General features: G+C 37.8%; 1 protein-coding gene across 1 annotated transcript in view; it reads right to left on the bottom strand.

Moving 5' to 3' along the window:
- The window catches only part of RYR2 (ryanodine receptor 2), a 528,108-nt gene that overhangs the window by 367,821 nt on the left and 134,211 nt on the right, over positions 1-26,076 (bottom strand). Inside the window, exons 11-12 of the mRNA XM_008689669.1 lie at positions 13,190-13,264; positions 2,734-2,890 (exon numbers count right to left, since the gene is read on the bottom strand). Coding sequence (XP_008687891.1) covers positions 2,734-2,890; positions 13,190-13,264 — 232 coding nt within the window. The remainder of the gene's footprint in view (positions 1-2,733; positions 2,891-13,189; positions 13,265-26,076) is intronic.

Raw genomic sequence — 26,076 nt, forward strand, 5'->3', positions numbered from 1 at the left:
AGTCCAGTGACTTGGACAAGTGACTCATCCCTCCTTCCCTTGGTTCTCCCACCTGTGAAATGGGTGTACAACGAGTGTCCAGCTCTGTGGGAAGACTTACAAGAGGTCACAGAAATGTAGCAATTACTGTCTTCAAAAAGCCAAGGAGTAGGGGAAGAAAGGGTCCCTGTGTGTCCCCAAGCCAGGTCAAGGCAGTCCTTAAATGTTCCAAAGTGAATGAATGTCTACTTAGGGGCAGGGCCCCTGGGTGGGCTCCCCAGACTCAGACACCCTAAAGTTCCTCAGTGGTATGGAATACATATATGTTCCTTATTACATGTTGTTTACGTCTTCTGTATGTTATTTGTCTATCCATCACAAACTGAGAAACAGTGACTTCATGTCTCCTACTACCAGTTTTTCTGTTTATTTCCTCTTGTATCTCCTAGAGGTTTTGTTTCATGAATATTAATACTATGTCATTTTATTTGATACATAGATTTGGTTAACTGTTACATCCTCAGGGAATTGCATTCTTTGATACTATGAAGTATCCTTTACCTCACTCGATACTTTCTTTTGCCTATTTTCTCATCTGATATTAAATCAGACACCCTTCTTTTCCTTATTTGTATTTTCCTGGTATTCCATTAGCCATCTTTTTATTTACATACTTCCCAAATAAAATTGTTTTGGAGGTGTCTCTTAATGTCAGCATAATTTATACTTCACCATTCAATATGAAATTTTTATTTTACCTTGTGATTTTAGCCCATTTTTATGTGTTGGTAAGGCTAATACATTGGGTCTCCACTCTATTACATTTTAGGTTTTCTGCTGTCACATTTATGTTTTCTAGTTCGTTGCTATGTGGCCTCCTGTCTCTGTTGACTGTGGGTTTCTGTAGCTGTGTGTGTCTATGATTCTTTTTGCCTTGTCCTCTTTCTACTGGACTGGATTATGGATAATGACAAGGGTAGTATTTTCCTCTTTTTTTCACCAAATCTTCTCTCTTCCACCACGTTATTTTAGTAAATTTCATTATACTTTAGTGTTGCCTTTTTACTGTTAAATACCTTGTACTTCTATTACCTGACTTTTCAGTTTTAAAAAATATTACTTGTCTTCTGTTTCATGGGAAGCAATCACAGCACTTACTACCCCTTTGACTTTTTCCCTTTTGCCTCCAATTTTTGCTAGACTTTGTCTCTGTAGATGCTATACCTTGAAGAACTTTTCCAACATCTTCCATTGGGAGAGGCCTGTTCAGGTTCTCTACTTCTCTGGGATTTTGTTTTGTTAAATTATATTTTGCTAAATTATATTTTGCTAGGATGCCATGCATTTCCTTTAGTTTTTCTAATTTTCTGCCTTAAAGCTGTGTGTTGTTTTAATAGGTACCATCTTTTTTTACTTAAAGAGAGCTTCTACCATCAGGTAACTAATTCCTCTTGGTTGAGCTGAATTTTTTTCCCTTTTTTGGACTCGGGTGTTATCAATGGATAAACTAACAAACTCCCGCCTTCTGCTTAGTTAGGCTTAAGGAAAAGGCCCCTCAACACTAAGCTCACTCACAGTAAGACCAGTTGCGCTTTCCATCTACACAGACAAAGCGCAACTACCCCCCAGGGGTCCACGGAATACAGCATTCAGAGCCATCTATGAGTCCACACAAGAAACAGCCACACGTGAGTCCTGTGTGAGATTGTCCCTTGGGGTTTACCAGCTCGCCTCCCTATTCTCACCCTACAGAAGAGGGATCCACACCGCTGTCTCTCCCGGAAATCTCTGGGGAACTCAAGGGTGTGGAGCACATTCCAGCATCCTGGACACTGCAGAGCAGGAGAACTAACAGGATGGCGCTGGGATGGGCACTCAGGCTACCATCTTCTCACAGTTACTTCTGGACTCACCCAAACTTCCCTTTAGCTGTAACAGGGACATCAGGTTTTGCATCTCTGTGACAAAAGCTAATGAGTAATCCAGGCTCGTTCCTACCGTTATGCTCAAGTTTCACATCCCTCATTAGATTAAGGACGCAATAGATAATTAGGATGAAAATGAATACACATGCTTGGCATCTGTCCACTCAACATGTGATTTTCAACTATTCCTGAGACATCGCACTGTTCAGGACATTATTTATTCTGCTGATTCCGGAGTAGGAATCCATTGCATTGTGGGCTTGGTATGTCGGGACCACGCGTGAGGTACCGAAGGGACCCCCTGGGCGGGAGCACCACCATTCCAACTTGACTTTGCTGCAGATGTGTTTTTTCCTATTCTACTCATCATCTGGCTTGGAGGAACTCTTATTAGAGATCTAAACAGTTTTCTTAGAGGTTTTTCCCCCTACAAATGATTCGAAAGACCTAAGAAGGAAGGTCTGGATGTAAGAGCAGATGTGTAAATGTGCCTTTGAGGTTCCAACATGCTTTACCGACATGTTGTTATAGGACAATAGCATGAAGTTTGTGCTAAGTGTGCTTGTCAAAGCCTAGGTAAACAGAAACAAGCTAGATGAATGTGTTATATGTAAACAAACAAAGAACTATAAACCAGGTGAGACACCTGGGCAGGTTTCAGTGGTTTAGGAAATGAGTTTTACTGGAAAGGAATAGATGGAAGAGAAACTAGAGATTTAGAAATACATGTAAAAAAATGATGTATCATTTCTCTTTGCATTTCTAACATCAAAAGAAATATGGTAGGGACATAATTACAGGTAATCCAAAATTATATTTTCTGTCTTACCTTGGAAGATCGGAAGGTAAATGCTGTTGATTTTACATCAGCCTTTTCTTTGTCCATGAGTAGAAGGCTTTTGTCTTCCATGAGACTCAAGTATTTTCCTGTTGTGACGTGGCGTAGTCGGAAAGGCTGGCCCCATCTTATGTGGCTTCCACTCCACCTAACAAACACAGTTAAGACTTGATCCAATCTCATCCACAATCACAGGAGAAAAAGCAGTTAAAATGTACATGTTGGAGACAATGAACTTTGCTTAGCACATATTGTCTCCTTTAATGTTCTCAAAAACCTTGTGATGTTGGTGGTATGAATTTCACTGCACAAACAACAAAATGGTTATCCAGAATGATTAAGTAATAGACAATGTTACACAGCTAACAGTAAATAGAAGCAAATTTTAACTCAAAGACTTTGACTTTAAATAGAATGCCATCTACACTATTTAACTACCCCGTGCAAAGAGGACTAAGGACTTGTGGTCCAAGTTAACATCTAATCACGAGTAACAGATATAGAAATTATAAGTGTAAAGAATACTTTAGAATTTACTAGTTAAAAACTTTTGTTGGAACACTACATCAGAAACTAATGATGTACTGTATGGTGACTAACATAATATAAATAAAATTTTAAATATAAAAAATCTTGTTGGATTTGCAGATTTGAAAAATAGTGGTAATTCAGTCAATGCCTAATTATGATTAACTGGAACTCATATATATAAATAAAAGTATAGATTTACTTGAACCCTATTCCTATGCATTGAATTTTAATAATGTGGAACAATTATATCATTAAAAACTGATCAACAAAAAAGACAAACCAAGAAAATGAGAATTCTTAAAAGGTCAAGAGGGAAAAAAAAGGAAAAAAATAAAATGCAATAAACAACATACAAACTAAGGTTGCAGAAAAAAGATAAAAAGCAAAGTTATGACCATTAAAATCTGCTTTTAAAGTGACTTTCAGATAGGGTAGAGAACAAAAATCAGAATACAGACTATCCTTGTGGTGTGCAGTGCTGTGTTAACTGAAAATCGCATATATCTGAAGCTTGAGCTCACTACGGCGCTACAGAAGGAAAACAAGGCTCCGATGTGCACACATTTCGGTCAACATGGTGATGTACAAAACAACAATGGCCTCTTATCACCGATAAGAAATATGCTGAAAATCACATAATTTTTTCAAGCACTAAAAATAAATGAAAGTAAAAGATTTACCATGCATATCAATTCAAAAGGAAATAGTGATGAGAAAGTTGATATTAAACAAATTAGAGTTTAAGGCAAAACACATAAAGGGGATACAGTCAGGTATATTATAAAGAGAAAAAACGTACTCTAAAAAGAACACATGTCATGAAGATTCACAAAGGAAAAGAAAAAATGAGACAAAAGGAAAAGATAATTACTTATAAAAATAATTACAGTGGAAGCTTTTATCACTATGTAATGAATCAAACAGACAAAAAATGGAAATATGGAGAATTTTAACATGATTTTATTAATTAATAAGCTTGTTTTAATATAAGGTGATTAAAAAGGACATCAAAAAATATTGGGTCTTCTTATTCTACAAATTGAGAATACTTTTTTCAAATTCACCAATCTTAGTAAATTGTAAGTCATTTTATTCTGATTTCCAAACTTGGATTTTTCATTTTGAATATTAGCAGGGAAAAATAATAGAACGATATTGTGATAAGATCATTATTACATGGATTTGTTTATAAAGGCAATTAAATTGGACAAGTCCCCCAACTAAAGTAATAACCATGTACCAATAAACCCTAATAGCACAGTATTATTAAAAATGAAATTAAAGTTTGTTTACCAACAACAGAATAAATCATTTCTAGTGCAGTAAATAAACAAGCTTTGTTTATTCCCCTCTTATAAAATTAAGTGTATTCTTTCCAGATGTTATGAGAAACAATTATTTTTAATATTCACTTTCATTATTTGAAGAACCATCAAAATGTTTTTTCTAAATAATGACTCATCTTAATCATTGTAAAAAACAAATTCATTTTCAAAATAGTTCCAAATTTTGACCAAGTAATATTTTGTATCAGATTTTCTAGAGGGTATTCTGGATACTGTGTACAAATCTACTTAATAGGGTGCATATTTACAAGCACGCCTTTCAAGTCACCAAGAGGATTATGTTAGAAATGGAATAAATTTGGCCAATTATCAGCAAAACACTGTAAAGTCTAAGTACAGTTTCTTTAGCATACAGCCGTCAAATTAGCTGGCCTCCAATGCCCATAGCCCAGAAGAAAAGAGGACAAGTCCAGCAGAATCAGAGGGCTACAAAATATTTGGTAAAAACTGAAAACGGTAATAGTAACAGAGTAATACAAAGCAATTTCCTATGGTGACATAGCAGAAAACTCTTCCTTGGTATTACCTATATTCACTTGAAATTACCTCAAAGAAACAGGAAGTATTTGGTCAGTTTTCATAATATGTCCACCTTTGATTTTGTGGGTTCTTTGTAACATATAGGAAAGTGGAATTTGAAGCATACATAATGTGGGGTCAGAAAAAGATGGTGGAGGAGTGGAGGAGTGGAGAGACAAGGACCTTCCAAGACCAGCAGAAACTGAAAGAATATGTGACCACCAAGCCAGCCTTACAAGAAATATTAAGGGGGGTTCTATAAAAGTAAAAAGACCCCAAGAGTGATACAGAACAGAAATTTACAATCTATAGAAACAAAGACTTCACAGGCAGCATGACATCATCCAAATCATATCTCTCAATAATCATTCTCAATGTGAATGGCCTAATTGCTCCCATAAATGCCACAGGGCTGCAGATTCAATAAAAAGACATGACCCAACCATATGCTGTCTACAAGAGACTCATTTTGAACCTAAAGATACCTCCAGAATGAAAGTGAAGGGATGAAGAACCATTTTTCATGCCAATGGACCTCAAAAGAAAGCTGGGGGAGCAATTCTCATATCAGACAGATTAGATTTTAAACTAAAGACTATAGTTAGAGATACAGAAGGACACTATATTATTCTTAAAGGATGTATCCAACAAGTGGATATGACAATTATAACTATCTATGCCCCCAACAGGGGAGCAGAAAGATACATAAGCCAACTCTTAACCAGAATAAAGAGACATATAGATAATAATACGTTAATAGTAGGGGACCTCAACAGTCTGCCCTCAGCAATAGACAGATCACCTAAGCAGAAAATCAACAAAGAAACAAGAGCTTTGGATGACATACTAGACGAGATGGACCTCATAGATATATACAGAACACTACACCCCAGAACAACAGAATACTCATTCTTTTCGAATGCACATGGAACATTCTCAAGAATAGACCATATCCTGGGTCACAAAACAGGTCTCAACTGATACCAAAAGACTGAAATTATTCCCTGCATATTCTCAGACCACAGTGCTTTGAAACTGGAACTCAATCACAAGGAAAAATTTGGAAGAAACTCAAACACTTGGATACTAAGAAGCATCCCACTTAAGAATGATTGAGTAAACCAGGGAATTAAAAATGAGATTGAGCAATTTGGGGAAACCAATGAGAATGAAAACACAATGGTCCAAAACCTATGGGATACTGCAAAGGCAGTCCTAAGGGGAAAATACATAGCCATCCAAGCCTCACTCAAAAGAATAGAAAAATCTAAAATGCAGTTTTTATATTCTCACTTCAAGAAGCTGGAGCTGGAACAGAAAAACAGGCCTAATCCATGCACAAGAAGGCAGTTGATCAAGATCAGAGCAGAGATCAATGAATTAGACACCGGGAGCACAGCAGAGCAGAACAATAGAACTAGAAGCTGGTTCTTTGAAAGAATAAGTAAGATTGATAAGCCACTGGCCAGACTTATTCAAAAGAAAAGAGAAAGGACCTATATTAATAAAATTATGAATGAAAGGGGAGAGATCAGGACCAACATCAATAAAATAGGAAGGATCATTAGAAACTTTTATCAACAACTTTACGCCAATAAATTAAACAACTGGAAGAAATGGATGCCTTCCTGGAAACCTATAAACTACCAAGACTGAAACAGGAAGAAACTGATTATTTAAATAGACTGATTAGTTATGAAGAGATTGAAGCAGTGATCAAAAGCTTCCCCAAAAACAAGAGACCAGGGCCTGATGGATTCCCTGGAGAATTCTACCAAACATTCAAAGAAGAAATAATACCTATTCTCCTGAAGCTGTTTCAAAAAATAGAAACAGAAGGAAAACTACCAATCTCATTCTATGAGGCCAGTATTACCTTGATCCCCAAACCAGGCAAAGACCCCATCCAAAAGGAGAATTACAGACCAATATCCCTGATAAATATGGACACCAAAATTCTCAACAAGATCCTAGCTAAGAGGATCCAACAGTACATTAAAAGGATTGTCCATCATGACCAAGTGGGATTCATCCCTGGGATGCAAGGGTGGTTCAATATTCACAAATCGATCGGTGTGATAGATCATATCAACAGGAGAAGAGTCAAGAACCATATGATCCTCTCAATTGATGCAGAAAAAGCATTTGACAAAATACAGCATCCTTTCCTCATTAAAACCCTTCAGAGAGTAGGGATAGAGGGTACATTCCTCAATTTCATAAAAACCATCTATGCAAAGCCTACAGCAAAAATCATTCTCAATGGGGAAAAGCTGAAAGCCTTTCCCTTAAGATCAGGAACACGACAAGGATGCCCACTATCGCCATTATTGTTCAACATAGTACTAGAAGTCCTTGCAACTGCAATCAGACAACAAAAAGGGACAAAAGATATTCGGCAAAGAAGAAGTCAAACGGTCTCTCTTTGCAGATGACATGATACTATATATAGAAAACCCAAAGGACTCTACTCCCCAAAACTAGAACTTATAGAGCAATTCAGTAATGTGGCGGGATACAAAATCAATACTCAGAAATCAGTTGCATTTCTATACACAAACAATGAGACTGAAGAAAGAAAAATTAGGGAATCGATTCCATTTATAATAGCACCAAAAATCATATGTTATCTTGGAATTAACTTAATGAGAGACGTAAAGGATCTATATTCTAGAAACTACAAATCACTCTTGAAAGACATTGAAGGGGACAAAAGAAATGGAAAAACATTCCATGCTCTTGGACTGGAAGAATAAACAGTTAAAATGTCTACGCTACCCAGAGTAATCTACACGTTCAATGCCATCCTGATCAAAATACCAATGACATTTTTCAAGGAGCTGCAACAAACAGCCCTTAAATTTGCTTGGAACCAGAAAAGGCCCCGAATCACCAAGGAATTGTTGAAAAGGAAAAACAAAGCTGGGGGCATCACGTTGCCAGATTTCAAGCTATACTACAAAGCTGTGATCACCAAGACAGGATGGTACTGGCACAAAAACAGACACATAGACCAAAGGAACAGAATAGAGAACCCAGAAATGGACCCTTGGCTCTTTGGGCAACTAATCTTTGACAAAGCAGGAAAAAACATCCAGTGGAAAAAAGACAGTCTCTTCAATAAATGGTGCTGGGAAAATTGGACAGCTATATGCAGAAGAATGTAACTTGACCACTCTCTCACACCATACACAAAGATAAACTCCAAATGGATGAAAGACCTCGATGTGAGGCAGGAATCCATTGAAATCCTAGAGGAGAGCATAGGCAGGAACCTCTACGATATTGGCCACAGCAACTTTTTGAATGACATATCTCCAAAGGCAAGAGAAACAAAAGATAAAATGAACTTGTGGGACTTCATCAAGATAAAAAGCTTCTGCACAGCCAAGGAAACAGTCAAAAAAACTAAGAGGCAGACCACAGAATGGGAGAAGATATTTGCAAATGATACTACAGATAAAAGACTGTTATCCAAGATCTACAAAAACTTCTCAAACTCAATAAATGAGAAACAAATAATCAAATCATAAAATGGGCAGGGGCGCCTGGGTGGCACAGTCGTTAAGCGTCTGCCTTCGGCTCAGGGCGTGATCCCAGCGTTCTGGGATCGAGCCCCACATCAGGCTTCTCCACTAGGAGCCTGCTTCTTCCTCTCCCACTCCCCCTGCTTGTGTTCCCTCTCTCGCTGGCTGTCTCTATCTCTGTCAAATAAATAAATAAAATCTTTTAAAAAAATGTGCAGAAGATATGAACAGACACTTTTCCAATGAAGACATACAAATGGCTAACAGACACATGAAAAAATGTTCAAAATCATTAGCCATCAGGGAAATTCAAATCAAAACCACACTAAGATACCACCTTACACCAGTTAGAATGGCAAAAATGGACAAGGCAAGAAACAACAAATGTTGGAGAGAATGTGGAGAAAGGGGATCCCTCTTACACCGTTGGTGGGAATGCAAGTTGGTATAGCCACTCTGGAAAACAGTGTGGAGGTCCCTTAAAAAGTTAAAAATTGAGCTACCCTATGACCCAGCCATTGCACTACTGGGTGTTTACCCCAAAGATACAGACGTAGTGAAGTGAAGGGCCATATGCACCCCAATGTTCATAGCAGCATTGTCCACAATAGCTAAATCGTGGAAGGAGCCGAGATGCCCTTCAACAGATGACTGGATTAAGAATATGTGGTCCATATATACAATGGAATATTATTCAGCCATCAGAAAGAACAATTACCCAACATTTGCACCAACATGGACAGGACTGGAGGAAATTATGCTAAGTGAAATAAGTCAAGCAGAGAAAGACAATTATCGTATGGTTTCACTCATTTATGGAACATAAGAAAGAGGAAGATGGGTAGGAGAAGGAAGGATAAAGAAAGGGGGGTAAACAGAAGGGGGAATGAACCACAAGAGACTGTGGAGTCTGGGAAACAAACTGAGGGCTTCAGAGGGGAGAGGGGTTGGGGATTGGGATAGGCCAGTGATGGGTATTAAGGAGGGCACGTATTGCATGGTGCACTGGGTGTTATATGCAAATAATGAATCATGGAACATTGCATCAAAAACTAGGGATGTACCGTATGGTGAATAACATAACATAATAAAAATTCTTTTAAAAAACGAAGCATACATAATGCATATTTTTAATTTCAGTGATCATTCCTACTGCAGAAACCAACATATATTGTATTTACAACGTTCTTATAGCTTTACATTGGGGTACAATCTGGAATCTGTTTTCTATTATATTTAACTCCCAACATTAAAACTTACCTTATTAAAATGTTCATGATACCGAAAAACTTTTGACAACATTAATTTTATTTGTTAGGAGTATGCAATATAAACTATATAATTACTAGGCTGCATAAATTATATCAAATATAATATAGTTTGAGACCTGATTGGAGGGGGAAAAAAGAACATCCCAAATGTCATAGTATAAATATTGACCTTCAGGTATAAAATTCAGTTATAAACATAAGCAGGATCTTTGGCTATCATTTTCTAAGTAATGAGTATTTTCACGGCCAATGCATGTAAGAAGTTACATAATGTGTACATTTACAATGAAGTCAAAGTCATTCAAAAATTCAACAGAATCTGAACCTGGAAAACACACTTAACATAATTACATTCATTACAAGTGAACCTCCTGCTTTTCTGAGGTGACAGGAAGACGCAATGGTGTAAATCAAGGGTCACAGAGGCCAACAGAAACATCTCTCTTTCATCTTTTAAATGGCTGAAAAACTCCCTGCTCTGCTTGCTGGTGGTAGGTTCCCTTTGCTGTCATTTGGGTTCTGAGGCAATCAGCAGAGGTGCCCCCTTTCACCTCTGGCTGACCAGGAGATCAGGCTCTTCCTATATTCTCAGTCACCCCCATTCAAGTTAAAACAGACCCCACACCTCCCACTTCCAGCTTCAAACATTAGGGAACAGTAGAGAAAAAGAATCAAGAGCACATAATGGAAGGATGTGCAGAAAGATCCCGATTTACGGAATTACAGTTCATCAAAAACAACGCTGACAACAAAAAGGAAGCCCTGCCTGGTTCTCAGGAGTTCACCTCCTTCTGGTTTCTTAATCTACAGAATGAGACAGATTTAGGGCCTCCTTTGCTCAAAACAAACAAAGCAACAAACCCATTTCTTTAAGCACACAATAATCACAAAGGGGAGAGATAGCTCTAAATTTGAAAACACATCTGGAGTCTGTTTTCTAATGGCAGCAACACCTATCTAAACGTCACTTTTATTGACGATTTCATTTCTCTAATTAAACTGTCATTTTTATACAACACAAGGTAAAGGAAATACATGTACATCTTTAAAATCCCTTTCCCTCAATTCTCTGAATAATTTATGAAGCACAAGAAAGCACTGAGATCTCCTTCCTTTGTTTTATGAAGCCGCCACTTCTCTCTCTTTCTTCAGAGATGCATTTCCAGTAAAATTTTACTTGTAAGTTCAATGCTTACCAAAAGTTTTAGTACTTAGGTGATTTCATCAACTATGTATTTATATAGAAGAATTTATTATCAGCTAATTAATAATTATTGGGGTTAATATAGGAGAACTTTTTAAAGTTACAGACTTACTCTCATTGGAAATATAAAAATACCTTGCATACCTATTTTTGTTGCATAGGCATTTGCTAGAGTAAGCAAAAAAAGTCTTTCAGTCATAAGAAAAGTATGATTTGGGATAAAGAACTCTGTCATGGGAAAGTAACAAATCTCATGAATGAGAAAGAGTATATAATTTCTACTGTTAAGGAAGGCTATGTTCCCGTACTTTTAAATAAACAAACATGGGTATTAAATCATGGCAGTATTTAGAGTCAATGAGGTACTTGTAAAAGCACCCCAATGTTCATAGCAGCTCTGTCCACAATAACTAAATCATGGGAGGAGCCAAGATGCCCTTCAACAGATGACTGGATTAAGAAGATGTGGTCCATATATACAATGGACTATTACTCAGCTATCAGAAAGAACGATTTCTCAACATTTGCTGCCACATGGATGGCACTGGAGGAGATAATGCTAAGTGAAATAAGTCAAGCAGAGAAAGACAATTATCATATGGTTTCTCTCATCTACAGAACATAAGAACTAGGAAGATCAGTAGGAGAAGAAAGGGATAAAGAAAGAGGGGATAATCAGAAGGGGGAATGAAGCATGAGAGACTATGGACTATGAGAAACAAACTGAGGGCTTCAGAGGGGAGGGGGGTGGGGGAATGGGATAGACTGGTGATGGGTAGTAAGGAGGGCATGTATTACATGGTGCACTGGGTGTTACACGCAACTAATGAATCATCGAACTTTACATCAAAAACCAAGGATGTACTGTATGGTGAATAACATAATATAATAAAAATATTATTATGGAAAAAAAAGAGTGGCATCCCTATTTCATTTTTAAATATCAGTACTTATAATAAACTGTAAGTTATATTCTATTCATCTATTTAAACTGGTAACAAAAAAATAAACTGATAATGAAAAATGTATGTCAAACCTTACAATGTTCAAGGATACACTTTTCAAACTTTTTCAAAACTGATGTATGTGTTATATAAGCAAATGCAACTGAAGACCACTAAACTATTTTAATCATCATTAGATAAGCATTAATCTCAAAATATTAGGTCTATAAAGAGAGCTATTCTATACTAAAATAGTTCCCCACACCCATTCATGGAAGTTATAACCTTAAATCAATAATTTCCTAAAAGTGTAATGTAATCGGGAACAAATACACTGAAAACTTGTTGCTTTTTAGGCAAAGGAATGAACCTTCTAATCAACAAAAAAAATCTAATATTTTAATTCTATTTAAAATAGTTCAAAATGACACCTTTTTCACCAATATTGCATTTATCTACAGGAACTAAAAGTCAACCTCTGAACAACTTTTTGAAGACACCAAAAAGGGAAAAAAAGAATATGAATATATATGTAGGTATATGAATATATATATATATTTGTGTAATGAACGAATACACAGTGGCTTTGTATTGCAATCCAGATTTCTTACTCAGCTATCAAGATATTTGTAAATAAAGATAGTGACTGCCAGTAACAACCCTTGTACTCTCGTTCATGTTCAAGTTTCCTGTTTCATATGTGCCTTTAGACTGTTAAACCCAGACAATGTCAGTCTTGAAACGTTTAACAGGCTTGAAACCATTTGCCCTGTTTCCAAACCTTAAGTCACTCTGTCCTAGGAGCGCCTTCTGCCGGGAGATGCACTGACGGGGTTGAGAGGATGTTACCAAAACAAATCAGGATAAAGACAAGAGCAGATCATACAGAACTACTGTGTGCTGCCTAGTGAATTTAGGCTAAAGAAAGCAGAATAAAGGTTGGCAGAAGGGCAAGAGGAGAGAAACTCTCCACCACTTTCTCAACGTTTCATTTCCTGTTTGCTGTAGTTGTTAGCGTGAGCTTTCATATAAAAGCTCAAGTCCACAGTGCTGGAAGTATTTTGTACACTTGGAACACCTGGCTGTATTTACAAATTCTACTTACGCAACTCTTAGCGTCTCTAGTCTCCACAGGGAACGTGCATGGACGGATACAGCACCACCTTCATAGTGAACAGTTCTGGTTAAAAAAGAAAAAAAAAAGCCCAATTTTTAACATGGGTCATTCCTGGACTCTATTTTCTCAAGCCAATTACAAGAGAGAAGCAAACAGAAGGCCTTTAGATAAAGTTATACTTTTTGGCATGAGACAGCATAGCTGGAAATTAAAATAACAGAAATCACAGTAACAGTGATCAACTTAAGTTTGTCCCGAATAAACACTTCCACATATTCTCTCATCGTTTTCTTCCTCCACTCCCATTCATTTCCTCTCCCTCTCCCTCTCCCTGCCAACCTCTTCCCCTGCCCGACTCTCCCCCCTTCTTTCCCAGTAAATACATTCACCTTATTTATTTAATTTAGGTCCATAAAAGTACTCAGCTATGAGTTTATATATAGTTTAATATCTTGCTATTTCAACACACATATAATTATTTGTGGTTCTAATTCTGGTTTAGATATATTAAACTTTGTGAAGTTTATGTAAAAACATATTAATTTTAGTGCTTTATTATAAGAACCTGCCAAATGATGAAAGAAAAGTATAAGGATCACTAAAAATATAAACATCAACAAAAAAGTCACACACAGAAGAGAAATAACTTTGAATGAACATCACACATACGCAAATTCCAAAGCTCTCATTATGATAATCTGTTAATATGGTAGAAGTAATGCTAAGTAATTTATATACATTATCCAAACTGAACTCTGTGCCATCCCGTTGAGGTGGTGCTAAGGAATGTTAAGGAAACCGATGCTACGCGTGCTCCGTTTCCTCCCTGAGACTCGATATCTCTGTCTCCACTGGATCTCTTTCATCATTCAAACACACATAACACTACCCTGTCTCAAACATAACAACACACTTGACCATATTCTGCTCTGCTGCTCACCCCACTTTATCTGCTTCATGATCACCCTCTCACTTCTCTGTGCGTCCAATCTTGCTTTCAGACCCACTTCTCCAACGAAACAGATTTGCTAGAGACAACCAGTGACATTCATGTCCCAAATCCAATGGACTGTTGTTGGTTTATTGTTTATTTATTTATTTTTTTACACTGTGGAAACTCCTACTGTCTTGACAGTTTTTCTAACACCATTCTCACCTGCTTTTCCTCTCACATACTTAGATATTCCCTCTCACTATTTTTATTATGGAAATTTTCAAATATACACAAAAGTATAAAATTATAATAAATCTCCATATGCCCAGCACACAGTGTCAACAAGGATCAACACAGGGCCAATCTTGTTTTACATATAACCTCTAGTTACCCCTCTACATACAACTCCAAAAAAAAAAAAAAGAAAACATATATATGTGTGTATACAACACGCACACACACACGCACACACACACATAAAATTCACTTTCATGAAATAGCCACTCTGTTCAAATTTTCAAAAATATTTTGTTTTTCTGTTGGTCTTTCAAATCAAGAACGAAACTAGATGCACAATTGGTTAGGTGCCTTAAATTCCTCTTAAAACAGTTCTCCTTTCTTTTTTCCCCCGTTGGCATTATTTCTTGATAAAAATCTGTATTCTCTGTCTTGGAGTTTCTATATTCTGGATTTTGTTGATGACATCCTCACAGTGGTTTTTAACATGTACCTCGAACACGGTAGTTAGATTTCTAGATCTAGTGTTTTATACTCCCTGCTACAACACATCTGAAGGTAATAATGACGACTTCTCTATCTTTTTATATTAAAATTGATCAGTAGGTTCAGAATGACTTTGATCCATCCATTATAAGAGTTTTACCTGTACCAATGAACTATGCCATAGCAGTGGTTTTCAATCATGGCTGCAGATATAATTATGTGGATACCTTTTTAAAATGTGATGCCATGCCCTCACCAATGACCAATTAAACTACATCTGGAGTCAGGATTTTTAAAAGCTCTCCAACTGGTGGTTGTGAGAAAGTCACGTTTGGAAATCATGGTCCGGATCAGTTTCTAAACAGCAGCTCTACTGATATTTTGGGGCAGATAATTCTTTGCTGTGGCAGGCTGTCCAGTGCACTGTAGGGTGTTCACTGATCCCTAGCCCCTACCAACCAAATGCAAGCAGGAGCTGTCTCCTCCACGACCACCCCCAAGTTGTAACAACTAAAACTGTTCCAGATGTTACCAAATGTCTTCTGGGGGACAAAACCAACCCCACTGTTGAGCCACTGGTATAGATTAATGGCTCGCAATCTTTAGTCAGTATCAGGATTATCTTGCAGGCTTTTTAGAACACATATTGCTGGGCACCCCTGCCCCCAAGTTCCCAATTCAGTAGATCTAGGGTAAGGCACAAGAATTTGTATTCCTAGTAAGTTCCCAGGTGACCTTGGTGCAACTGGTCCACATTCTGAGAACCACGGGACTAGTATCGTTATTTTATTAGGGCAGGGATTCTTAGCCGTGGTTATATATTAGAATCACATGGAAAGCTTTAAAAACTCCAATGCACAGACAATTCTAGACAAATTAAATCAGAATCTCTGGATATATACTTAAAAATAAATGACAAAATATAGAGGTGTGTGTGTGTGTATACATATATAGATAGATACACAGAAAGATTTTTAAATCAGTCAGACCTTTCATAAAGATCTTATATGCAGCCATAAAGAAAATTTTATCTGATTTTTTTAAACTAAAGCTATTTACTCATCATATTTTCTAATGATAACCAATAACACTTGGAAATAAATACTAAAAAGATTTTTATAATTTAACAACTTGGAAAACTCAGACACTCTTGTAAATAATTCATGGGTCAAAGAGGAAATAGAAATCACACCCTTCCTAGAATGTAATGAGGACAAGAACACTTCATAACAAGTCTAGGATTCATAGGTAAACTTTGAAAAATTCAGGCCTGAAATCCCTTAATTATTAAAGAAGTAATGAAAGCAAAATTCAAGAGTTGTCTAAAGAGATTAAACAGAGAACAAAATAAACCAACAGGAAATAAAAAGGGATTCTATGATGTATGTAAGTTAAGTGCAAGACTGTAACCAATAAGCATTTTCTGTACAACAGTAAATAACCTTACGGCATATATGTATGTGTACATGCAGAAATATTCTCTGCGTGAACATGGAGAGAGCTGTTGAGCAATGAACGCCAAGCTAGTAATGCTAATTACATAATAAAAGTTATATAGGAGCTAAGCTTGAGAATTAAATGGACTCTAAGATTCAAATAGCATGAATAATGGTTACATTACATTGTAAATATTATACATAATAAGGTATATGAAGAATTACCCTCCGAATGTTTTACTCTTGCATTGCTTTTCCTTTATTAGCTGATTTTAACAACGATCTTTTCATTATTTGTATATGTAGAAATCTAATGATATTTTAACTTAGGAGGAAACTAATATTTAAAACACAAATAAAAAGTCAAAAGGAAAATTGGATCCTCTTTCTTACCTGAAATATTTTTACTTTCACCTGGGTGGCTTCCTGAATATTTGTCTCCTAAAGGGACCTCCTGCCTTTAATTATTTCTTTTTATTTTCTTAAATGTTTCATTGGCAGTGTAGAAAATCTGATGACGTAGCAATTCTTCGTTGCCAACTGGGGAAATCTTTCCTATTATACAGAGTCTCTCCATATAAATACATGGCATGTCACCGGTTGTCTAATCAAGTATTCATAGGCTATTTCAGACTGAAAATTGGCTTCCCGATAGCAAGATCCTAAATACTATAAGAATCAGTCCATCGTAAACGACACTAAGGGCATTTAAACTTATTTAGAAATCAGTTTACCTGGACAGATACACCTGTTTCTCTGAATGGATCATTCCTTTCCCCTGCAATGTGTCTCTATCCAATCAGAATCCAAGAAAACACTTGTTTTAAATACCCACAAGTTTAAAAAATGGTATTACAGACCCTATTTAAACCCATACAACTAAATGATCATCCTCATAGCAAGTGCTTTTGTCAACGGGAAGACAGAGAGAGAAAGATTCTCTCAGAAACTGAAGAGACCCAGAGCGAGAGCACCTTTGGAGCTCAGCATCCCAGGAGATCTCAGTGCAAACAGTGGCAAGGACATCAAAATTTAAGGGAAGATCAACTGGATATGTAACACAAGGGCATGATGCAGCTCTCTGCTCACTCAAAGACTGTTTTTGCAATGAACTACAACAGCGTTACTGCTAATGAGAAAAAGGTGTGTTAAGATGAAACTGAGGGCTTCAGAGGGGAGGGAGGTGGGGGAATGGGATAGGCTGGTGATGGGTAGTAAGGAGGGCACGTATTGCATGGTGCACTGGGTGTTATACGCAACTAATGAATCATAGAACTTTACATAAAAAAACAGGGATGTACTGTATGGTGACTAACAATATAATAAAAAAATATTATTATAAGGAAAAAAAGATAACTGGTCATTAATGTCACTTGTAGCAGAATTTTTTTTTCCAAAGAACCTTCCACCTCATAAATCAGAAAAAAATCAAAGTCACTGTAATTTCACTGACTACGAATTTTTTAAATACACGCACCTAATAACCAACAGTGTGTTCCTTATTCAACAGTACTTTGAAAAATTCCAGGCTTCAGGCTGTAAATTATGCCTACGTAACACATTATCTCCCCATACAATACGCTTCATTAAGGAGCTCCTATTTCAGGCTGATCACATTAAATGGCCTGAAGAGGCCCTTTCAGGTTATTCTTTGAATAAGCACAAATTATTCCTATTATGTCATCAACTCCACTTCTCATAAGTATTATAACGTTGTCCACTGAAATAAAAGTAGTGAGCTATTTTTGCATTTTCAGTTTACAAAATACAATTTAAGTCTAATCTCAATCGTCAAACCACTTGTTTTTCAGTAAAAAGCAGGCACTTTGACAGCCAGGATGGGTCATCTTCAGAACCCGAGCCCAGGAAACACGAGCATTAGCATAGTAATAAAAACACAGTCCTTAGGGGCGCTTCAGAGCATGACAGGTTGGCTTCTATTGGTATATATTTATAAGAATTTTATAAGATACACAACTCCAGTTAGTGGACTTTCACACAGAACCATGAAACATGATTAATAAAAGATCAACGCAGTCAAGAGAACCCTTCGCCCTGGAGGAAAAGACTTTTTCCCTTTGTGAGTGCTGCCACAGGGCACAGTCATTACGGTCATTAGATGGCATCACAATTCTTAGCTCACATCTATGATAAGGCACCGAGAAGTGGACAAACTCTCTCACACTTGATGGAGACTAGCTTTCTGAACATGGCACTTCTTTATATGAACTTGTGCCAAGTCAGTGAATTCCTCCATGCCTCATTTTTTTCACACACAAAGCGAAGCTAATGGTCCCTGGGTTACTGTGAGGAAGAACTGGAAGATAGAACCCACGGAGACCTCTGAGAAGACTCCTTTCACAGCAAACGGGGCTCTGAGGGTGTGGAGGAGGGGGAGGAGGGGGGTGCCACATTCAATCTCTCCAAATATAAAGACTCAACATTGTTTGTTGAATTGACCTGACGACAGTATCATATCCTTGTTTATACACAAAGGTATAGTAAGTCCTAAATTAAAATTGCTCAGGACAACCTAAGAAGGAGATAAAGCCATCATTCAGACGACCTCCTTGCTAGATTCTTCTACCGTACAATCGTGTGGTTCTAGCGTTCCTTTTCAGCCATCATCCACATACTCTTTTTGCTTCCAGTAGTTCTATGTATCAAAGCGACTCTTCATTTTGTATCTCTGGGGTCTCAAAATTCACCTACAAATCAATAGGACTTTTTTGGGCACCTATTGCAGGACACCAGAGAAAACTCAAGTTCTGAAAAGAATATGCACATTACATGGATTAAAAGGATACTTTTTTTCCTAGCCCTCTTGCAAAGATCTACTCCTGCAGTCATCCTAACTGTGGCTCTCAGCACAGGGCTGCCCTATGTCCCCAGGACTGTTGGGGCTGACAGCCCAGCCAAGACGTTCACGGCCACTATGAAAAGGAGTTCTAGAACATGAGCTGGCAAACTCTTCTGTAAAGGGCTAGTAAATACCTTAGGTTGAATGGCCATATGTTTGTTTGTTTTTTCATACTTAACTCTGAAAGCATATTAATGGACAATATGTACAGAAATGTGCATGTCCATGTTCCAATTAAACTTTATTTAGAAAAACAGGCAGTGGGCTGCATTTGACCCACATACTACCACAGTGTGCAAACCCTGGTCTAAAAGATCCTGCCCACATTATTGGTAATTTTAATCTGAGAACCAGCTAGATGAAATCTGAGGTCTGCAGTTTTTCATAACTGTATTAGTTAGGGTTCTTCAGAGAAAGAGAACCAATAGGATATAGACAACTCTTTTTTTTTTTAAGATTTTATTTATTTGAAAGAGACAGCACGAGTTGGGGGCACAGAGGGAAAGGGAGAAGCAGACTTCCTGCTGAGCAGGGAGCCCAATGTGGGGCTCAATCCCAGGACCCTGGAATCATGAACTGAGCTGAAGGCGGATGCCTAACCAACTGAGACACCCAGGTGCCCCAAGCATTTTCAATATCTACTTGTGTCTTTCTTTTTGTTATCCTCACTAATAAAGTGCTATCACCCAGGAATTGTTAGTTTTCTATTATTGTGCAACAACTTACCACTGACTTATTAGTTGCAAACAATCCTCATTTATTATCCTGTAGCTTGTAGGTTAGAAGTCTGGATGTGGCATAGCTGGATTTCCTGCTCAGTGTCTCACAGGCTGAAATCAGAATTTTGGTTGGGGCTGCATTCTTGCCTGGAGCTCAGGGTATTCTCTTAACCTCACTGGTGGTTGGTAGAAGTCAGTTGCTTGTACCCATATGGTCCCTGTTTTCTTGCCAACTGTCAGGTGGGGACCTCTTTCAACAACTAAAGGTTGCCCTCAGATCCTGGCCACATGGCCTCCTCCATAGACCCTCTCATAACATGGCAGCTTACTTCTTCAAGGCTGGCAGGAGAATCTTTTTCACACTTTGAATCTCTGACTTCAGCAGGCTTAGTTCCTTCCATTAATGGCTCACCTGATTAGGTCAGGCCCACCGAGAAAAATCTCCCCTTTGATTAACTCAAGGTCAGCAGACTCAAAAACTTAATTACATTTGCAACATCTTTCCAGCTTTGTTAAATAATGTTACCTGATCATGGGAGTAAAATTCCCCCATACTCATGATCCACACACAAAAAAGGAGGGGATTATACAAAGCATGTAAAGCAGGGAGCAGGAATCTTGGGGGCCACCTCAATTCAATCTTTACTCTCCATTTGTCCTACTCCTTCTAAACGTGCCTCCTTTCTTTTGAATTAAGTATTTTTTCATCATTATCTTTCTGGTTTCCCCGTTATTATTTTATATCCTTTTTACGATATTTTCACTGATTACTATAAAGATTACAATATGTGTGCTTGGTTATCAAAAAATGATTTAATTATTAATTTTACCACTTCTCAGACAACACAAGAACTGTCATTTAGTTCTACATACTCTCCTCCTGACTCATGTGCTACTATTATAATGAATTTTGTTCTCTATAGTTTTTTATTTTTCTATAGTTTTTAAGACCAGGATTTACAAAGGCCATCATCATCATCATTCTACTTAATCACAACAGTCTTTACAAGTTTTCCTCATATTTGCCTTCCTTCTGCTCTTTTCTCCCCTTTCTGTATCTCCAAAATTATATCTGAGATAATTTTCTTCTACTTGAAGAACACCCTTCAATATTTCCTTTGCTATAGCCTGGTAATAAACTACCTCAGCTTTGTCTTTAAAAAATTTTTAAACTATTTTAGGGGGTGCCTAGGTGGCTCAGTCGGTTAAGCATCTGCCTTTGGCTCAGGTCATGATCCCAGGGTCCTGGGATCGAGCCCCATGTTGGGCTCCCCATTCACCAAGGAGTCTGCTTCTCCCTCTACCCCTCCCACCCCTGCTCATGATCTCTCTCTCCCTCCCTCTCTCTCTCGCTTTCTCAAATAAAATCTTTAAAAAATTGTCATTTCAGTAGATAAAATGGTCGTCAGGTTGGCAGTTATTTTCCTTAAGCACTTTGAAGTTTTTATCTCATGTCTCCAATTGTTTCCTTGACAAAGTGAGATGCAAACCCTACTGTTGTCACTTTAAAGGTACTATACTTTTTTTGCTATGTATTTAAGTGTTTCATTTTGTGTTTACTTTTCAGTAGTAGTTTTACTCTCATGGTCCTAAATATTCTTTCTATCCATCTTACTTAGGATTCACAGTCTTTCTTAAATCTGTGCCTTAATATATCTAGTCAGTTGTGTGGAATCCTTAAGCAGTTGTATTCCATATTGCCTGTGTCATAGTGTATTTGCAAGCTTTCTTGTTCTTGCTCTCCCTCCTTCTCTTGTTCCCCTGATGCTCCCCTCCATTCTTCATCTTTTTATTTGGGCACTCCAATTACATGTATGATAGAACATTCATCATTCCTCATATATTTTCTTATTCTCTCTTCTATCATATTTCCCAATCTGTTAACCATCCGTGTTTCAGTCTGAATTCTGACCTAATCTCCAGTTCACTAATTCTCTTTTCAGCTACTTCTAAGCTGATGTTAAGTCTATTGAGTTTCTTACATATTGAGTTTGAGAAGTTCTTTTTAGATCTTGGATACCAGTCTGTTATCTGTAGTATCATTTGCAAATATATTCTCCAATTTTCCCAGCACCATTTATTGAAGAGACTGTCTTTCTTCCACCGGATGTTTTTTCCCTGCTTTATCAAAGATTAGTTGCCCAAAGAGCCGAGGGTCCATTTCTGTGTTCTCTATTCTGTTCCATTGGTCTATGTGTCTGTTTTTATGCCAGTACCATGCTGTCTTTGTGATCACAGCTTTGTACTACAGCTCAAAATCCAGCATTATGATGCCCCCAGCTTTGTTTTTCCTTTTCAACAGTTCCTTGGCAATCCGGGGCCTTTTCTGGTTCCATACAAATTTAAGGACTATTTGTTCCAGTTCTTTGAAAAATGTCGTTGGTATTTGATCAGGATGGCATTGAAAGTGTACATTGCTCTGGGTAGCACAGACATTTTAACTATGTTAATTCTCCCGATCCATGAGCATGGAATATTTTTACATCTTTTTGTGTCTTCTTCAAAGTCTTTCAAGAGTGATTTATAGTTTCTAGAATATAGATCCTTTACATCTCTGGTTAAGTTAATTCCAAGGTAACGTATGTTTTTTGGTGCTATTGTAAATGGGATGGATTCCCTAATTTCTCTTTCTTCAATCTCATTATTCGTATATAGAAATGCAACTGATTTCTGAGCATTGATTTTGTATCCCGCCACATTACTGAATTGCTCTATAACTTCTAATAGTTTGGGAGTGGCTTCTTTTGGGTTTTCCATATAGAGTATCATGTCATCTGCGAACTCAATATGCGAGAAACAAATAAACAAATCAAAAAATGGGCAGAAGATATGAACAGACACTTTTCCAATGAAGACATACAAATGGCTAACAGACACATGAAGAAAGGTTCAAAATCATTAGGCATCAGGGAAATTCAAATCAAAACCACACTAAGATACCACCTTATGCCAGTTAGAATGGCAAAAATGGACAAGGCAAGAAACAACAATTGCTGGAGAGGATGTGGAGAAAGAGGATCCCTCCTACATTGTTGGTAGGAATGCAAGTTGGTACAGCCACTCTGGAAGACAGTGTGGAGGTCCCTTAAAAAGTTAAAAATTGAGCTACCCTATGATCCAGCCATTGCACTACTGGGTATTTACCCCAAAGATACAGACGTAGTGAAGAGAAGGGCCATATGCACCCCAATGTTCATAGCAGCATTGTCCACAATAGCTAAATCGTGGAAGGAACCAAGATGCCCTTCAACAGATGACTGGATTAAGAAGTTGTGGACCATACATACAATGGAATATTACTCAGCTATCAAAAAGAACGATTTCTCAACATTTGCTGCCACATGGACGGCACTGGAGGAGATAATGCTAAGTGAAATAAGTCAAGCAGAGAAAGACAATTATCATATGGTTTCTCTCATCTATGGAACATAAGAACTAGGAAGATCGGTAGGAGAAGGAAGGGATAAAGAAAGGGGGGGTAATCAGAAGGGGGAATGAAGCATGAGAGACTATGGACTCTGAGAAACAAACTGAGGGCTTCAGAGGGGAGGGGCGGGGGACTGGGATAGGCTGGTGATGGGTAGTAAGGAGGGCACGTATTGCATGGTGCACTGGGTGTTATACGCAACTAATGAATCATCGAACTTTACATCAAAAACCAGGGATGTACTGTATGGTGACTAACATAATTTAAAAAAAAAAAAGTCTATTGAGTTTCTAATATCAGTTACTTTAATCTTCAGTTTCAGTCTAGGGATGTCTTTATGATCCCTTTATAGCTTTCAATTCTCTACCAAATTTCTTCATCTTCTCTTTTAACTCTTAGATCATAATAATCGTAAGTATTTTAAATTCTATTTGTGATAATTCTACTATCTGTGTATCTGTGACCTGTGTGACTTCTTCTACAGTGTATGTTTGTTCTTGCTCCTTGGTCAACTCTTATCTTATATGCCTGTGTCATATAACAAACAACTGGCTGACCAATGTCCCTGGTTTCTGGGAGGGAGACTTTAAACCCTTGCAAGTTCCCACATGAAAGAAGAGTTACTCAGGAGCCCCCTGGATCACAACTCAATTTAGGCTCATAAGTTCACACATGGCAGCCCTAGATGGCTTCAACATGGGGGTTGGCCATGCTGGAAAGACCAGTAAGAAGACTAGAAGGTTGGAAGTTTGATCCAGCCTGACCTCTGGGGAGTGACAGGTGCTAGAGACTGAGTTCAGCCATGCAGTCAAATATTTAATGAATCATTCCTACATAATAAAATCCCAATAAAAACACCGTGGAACCAAAGCCCAACTGAGTTTCCTGAATGGTGGACACAGTGATTTAAGAGTTCCTAGTCCACAGGGAGAGAGCTGAGAAGCTCTGCATTCAGGCCCTCCCAGAACTCACCTTATGTATCTTCATCTGGCTGGTCTGATTTGTATGCTTTAGAATAAAACTGGAATCATAATTATAGCACTGTCCTGAGTTCCTGAATAGAAAGAGATTTGGGGAACCCCCAAATTTGTGGCCAGTTGGTTAGAAGCACAGATGGTCTGAGGATCCCACCCCCAACTTGTACCTAGAGTCTGAGATAAGGACAGTTTTGTAGAGAACTAAGACCTTAACTTGTACAATCTGGTAACTCTGGGTAGTTAGTGCCAGAACATTACTGTAGTACACCAACTGGCATTGAAACAGGAGCGCTCATTTAATTTTGACTATCACACAACGTATATATAAAATTATAGAGATCATTTGAGTTCTATTTCTTATTTTCTCCCAAAAGATACACGTTTTTGCTTCTGGCAGGTTCAGAGGTCTAAGGTCACCAGCAATCTCACATCATCTTAATCCAAACAGCAACTAGTATTATTTTAGGCTCAGTCCAAATACTTGTGAGGGCTGGTCTTTCCGGGTCACCACTGCTTCAAGGGGATCGCTCTTGAAGTGTTACCTGTAGTTCGGAAAGTGCCTCTCCTACGGGGGGTCCTGTACCAGCTTTGATCCACTTCCAATCTGATTCTTTCAAAAGCCCTGCTCTTCAGCCACCGCAACCCCCCAGAGAGAAGAGGAGGCTCCAAATGCTGAACCCAATTCTCTGGTCTCCTTGTATTTTGGGGCATTGACCCCACACATTTCACTGCTTTTTTTTTTGCTCTCCATTATCTTCAAACAGATTTTAGGCAGTGGTTTACCTTTTCTCGTTGTTGTTAGGGGGACACTGGTTTGAAATAACCTATCTCCTATTATTACCAATAATACTTTTATAAATTATCTTTAAGGGGTGCATGGGTGGTGCATCAGTTGGGTGTCTGACTCTTGGTTTCAGCTCAGGTCATGATGTCAGAGTCCTGAGATCAAGCCTGGCTTCAGGCTCTGTGCTCGGCACAGAGTCTGTTGTCCCTCCTCCTCCCCCTCGCTCACTCTCTCTCTAAAAATAAATAAATAAAACTTTTAGAAATAAATAAATAAATAGGTAGATAAATTTCTCTTTACACTATAATTACTTTCTGCTTTGAGTCCATTATGCTAGTGGGGGAATTCAAGTGCTAATTATTCTTGCTAGGGTAACTGCAGTAACTTCAGACACTGCGTAAGACCAGTTCACTTGTTCAATCTATATACAAGGTCTTCATCCACATACTCCCTTCCAGGCTGAGGCCTGATGCTTTCCATTCACTTGAGAGGTACAAGACATTTTGCTGAAGTAAAAAAAAAAACCTTCACAGCCACTGACTCTGACTTCTTGCCATCTCCTTATAAGGGGAGATGAAATGGGGAGTAGAAAGCAATCAGGTAGTAGACAGTAGTCATCCTAAAAATGGAACCCAGAAAAATGCTCCCTCTCTGCAAATGTCTTAAAATTTGTTTTAAACCAACACCACAGAATACAAAAGATTATTAAGAAAATAAGAAAAACCATATGACAACAAACTGTACAACCCAGAAGAAATGGACAAATTCCTAGAAACATACAACTCTCCAAAACTGAGTAGTGAAGAAATAGAAAATTTGAACAGACCAATTACCAGCAACAAAATTGAATCAGTAATCAAAAAACTCTGAACCAACAAAAGTCCAAGACCAGACTGGCTTCACAGGTAAATTCTACCAAACATTCAAAGGAGAGCTGATACCTATGCTTCTCAAATTATTCCAAAAAATAGAAGAGCAAGGAAAGCTTCCAAACTCATTCTATAAGGCCATCATT

This window comes from Ursus maritimus, unplaced genomic scaffold (genome assembly GCF_017311325.1).
Source record: "Ursus maritimus isolate PB19 unplaced genomic scaffold, ASM1731132v1 scaffold_7, whole genome shotgun sequence".
Classification (NCBI taxonomy): domain Eukaryota; kingdom Metazoa; phylum Chordata; class Mammalia; order Carnivora; family Ursidae; genus Ursus; species Ursus maritimus.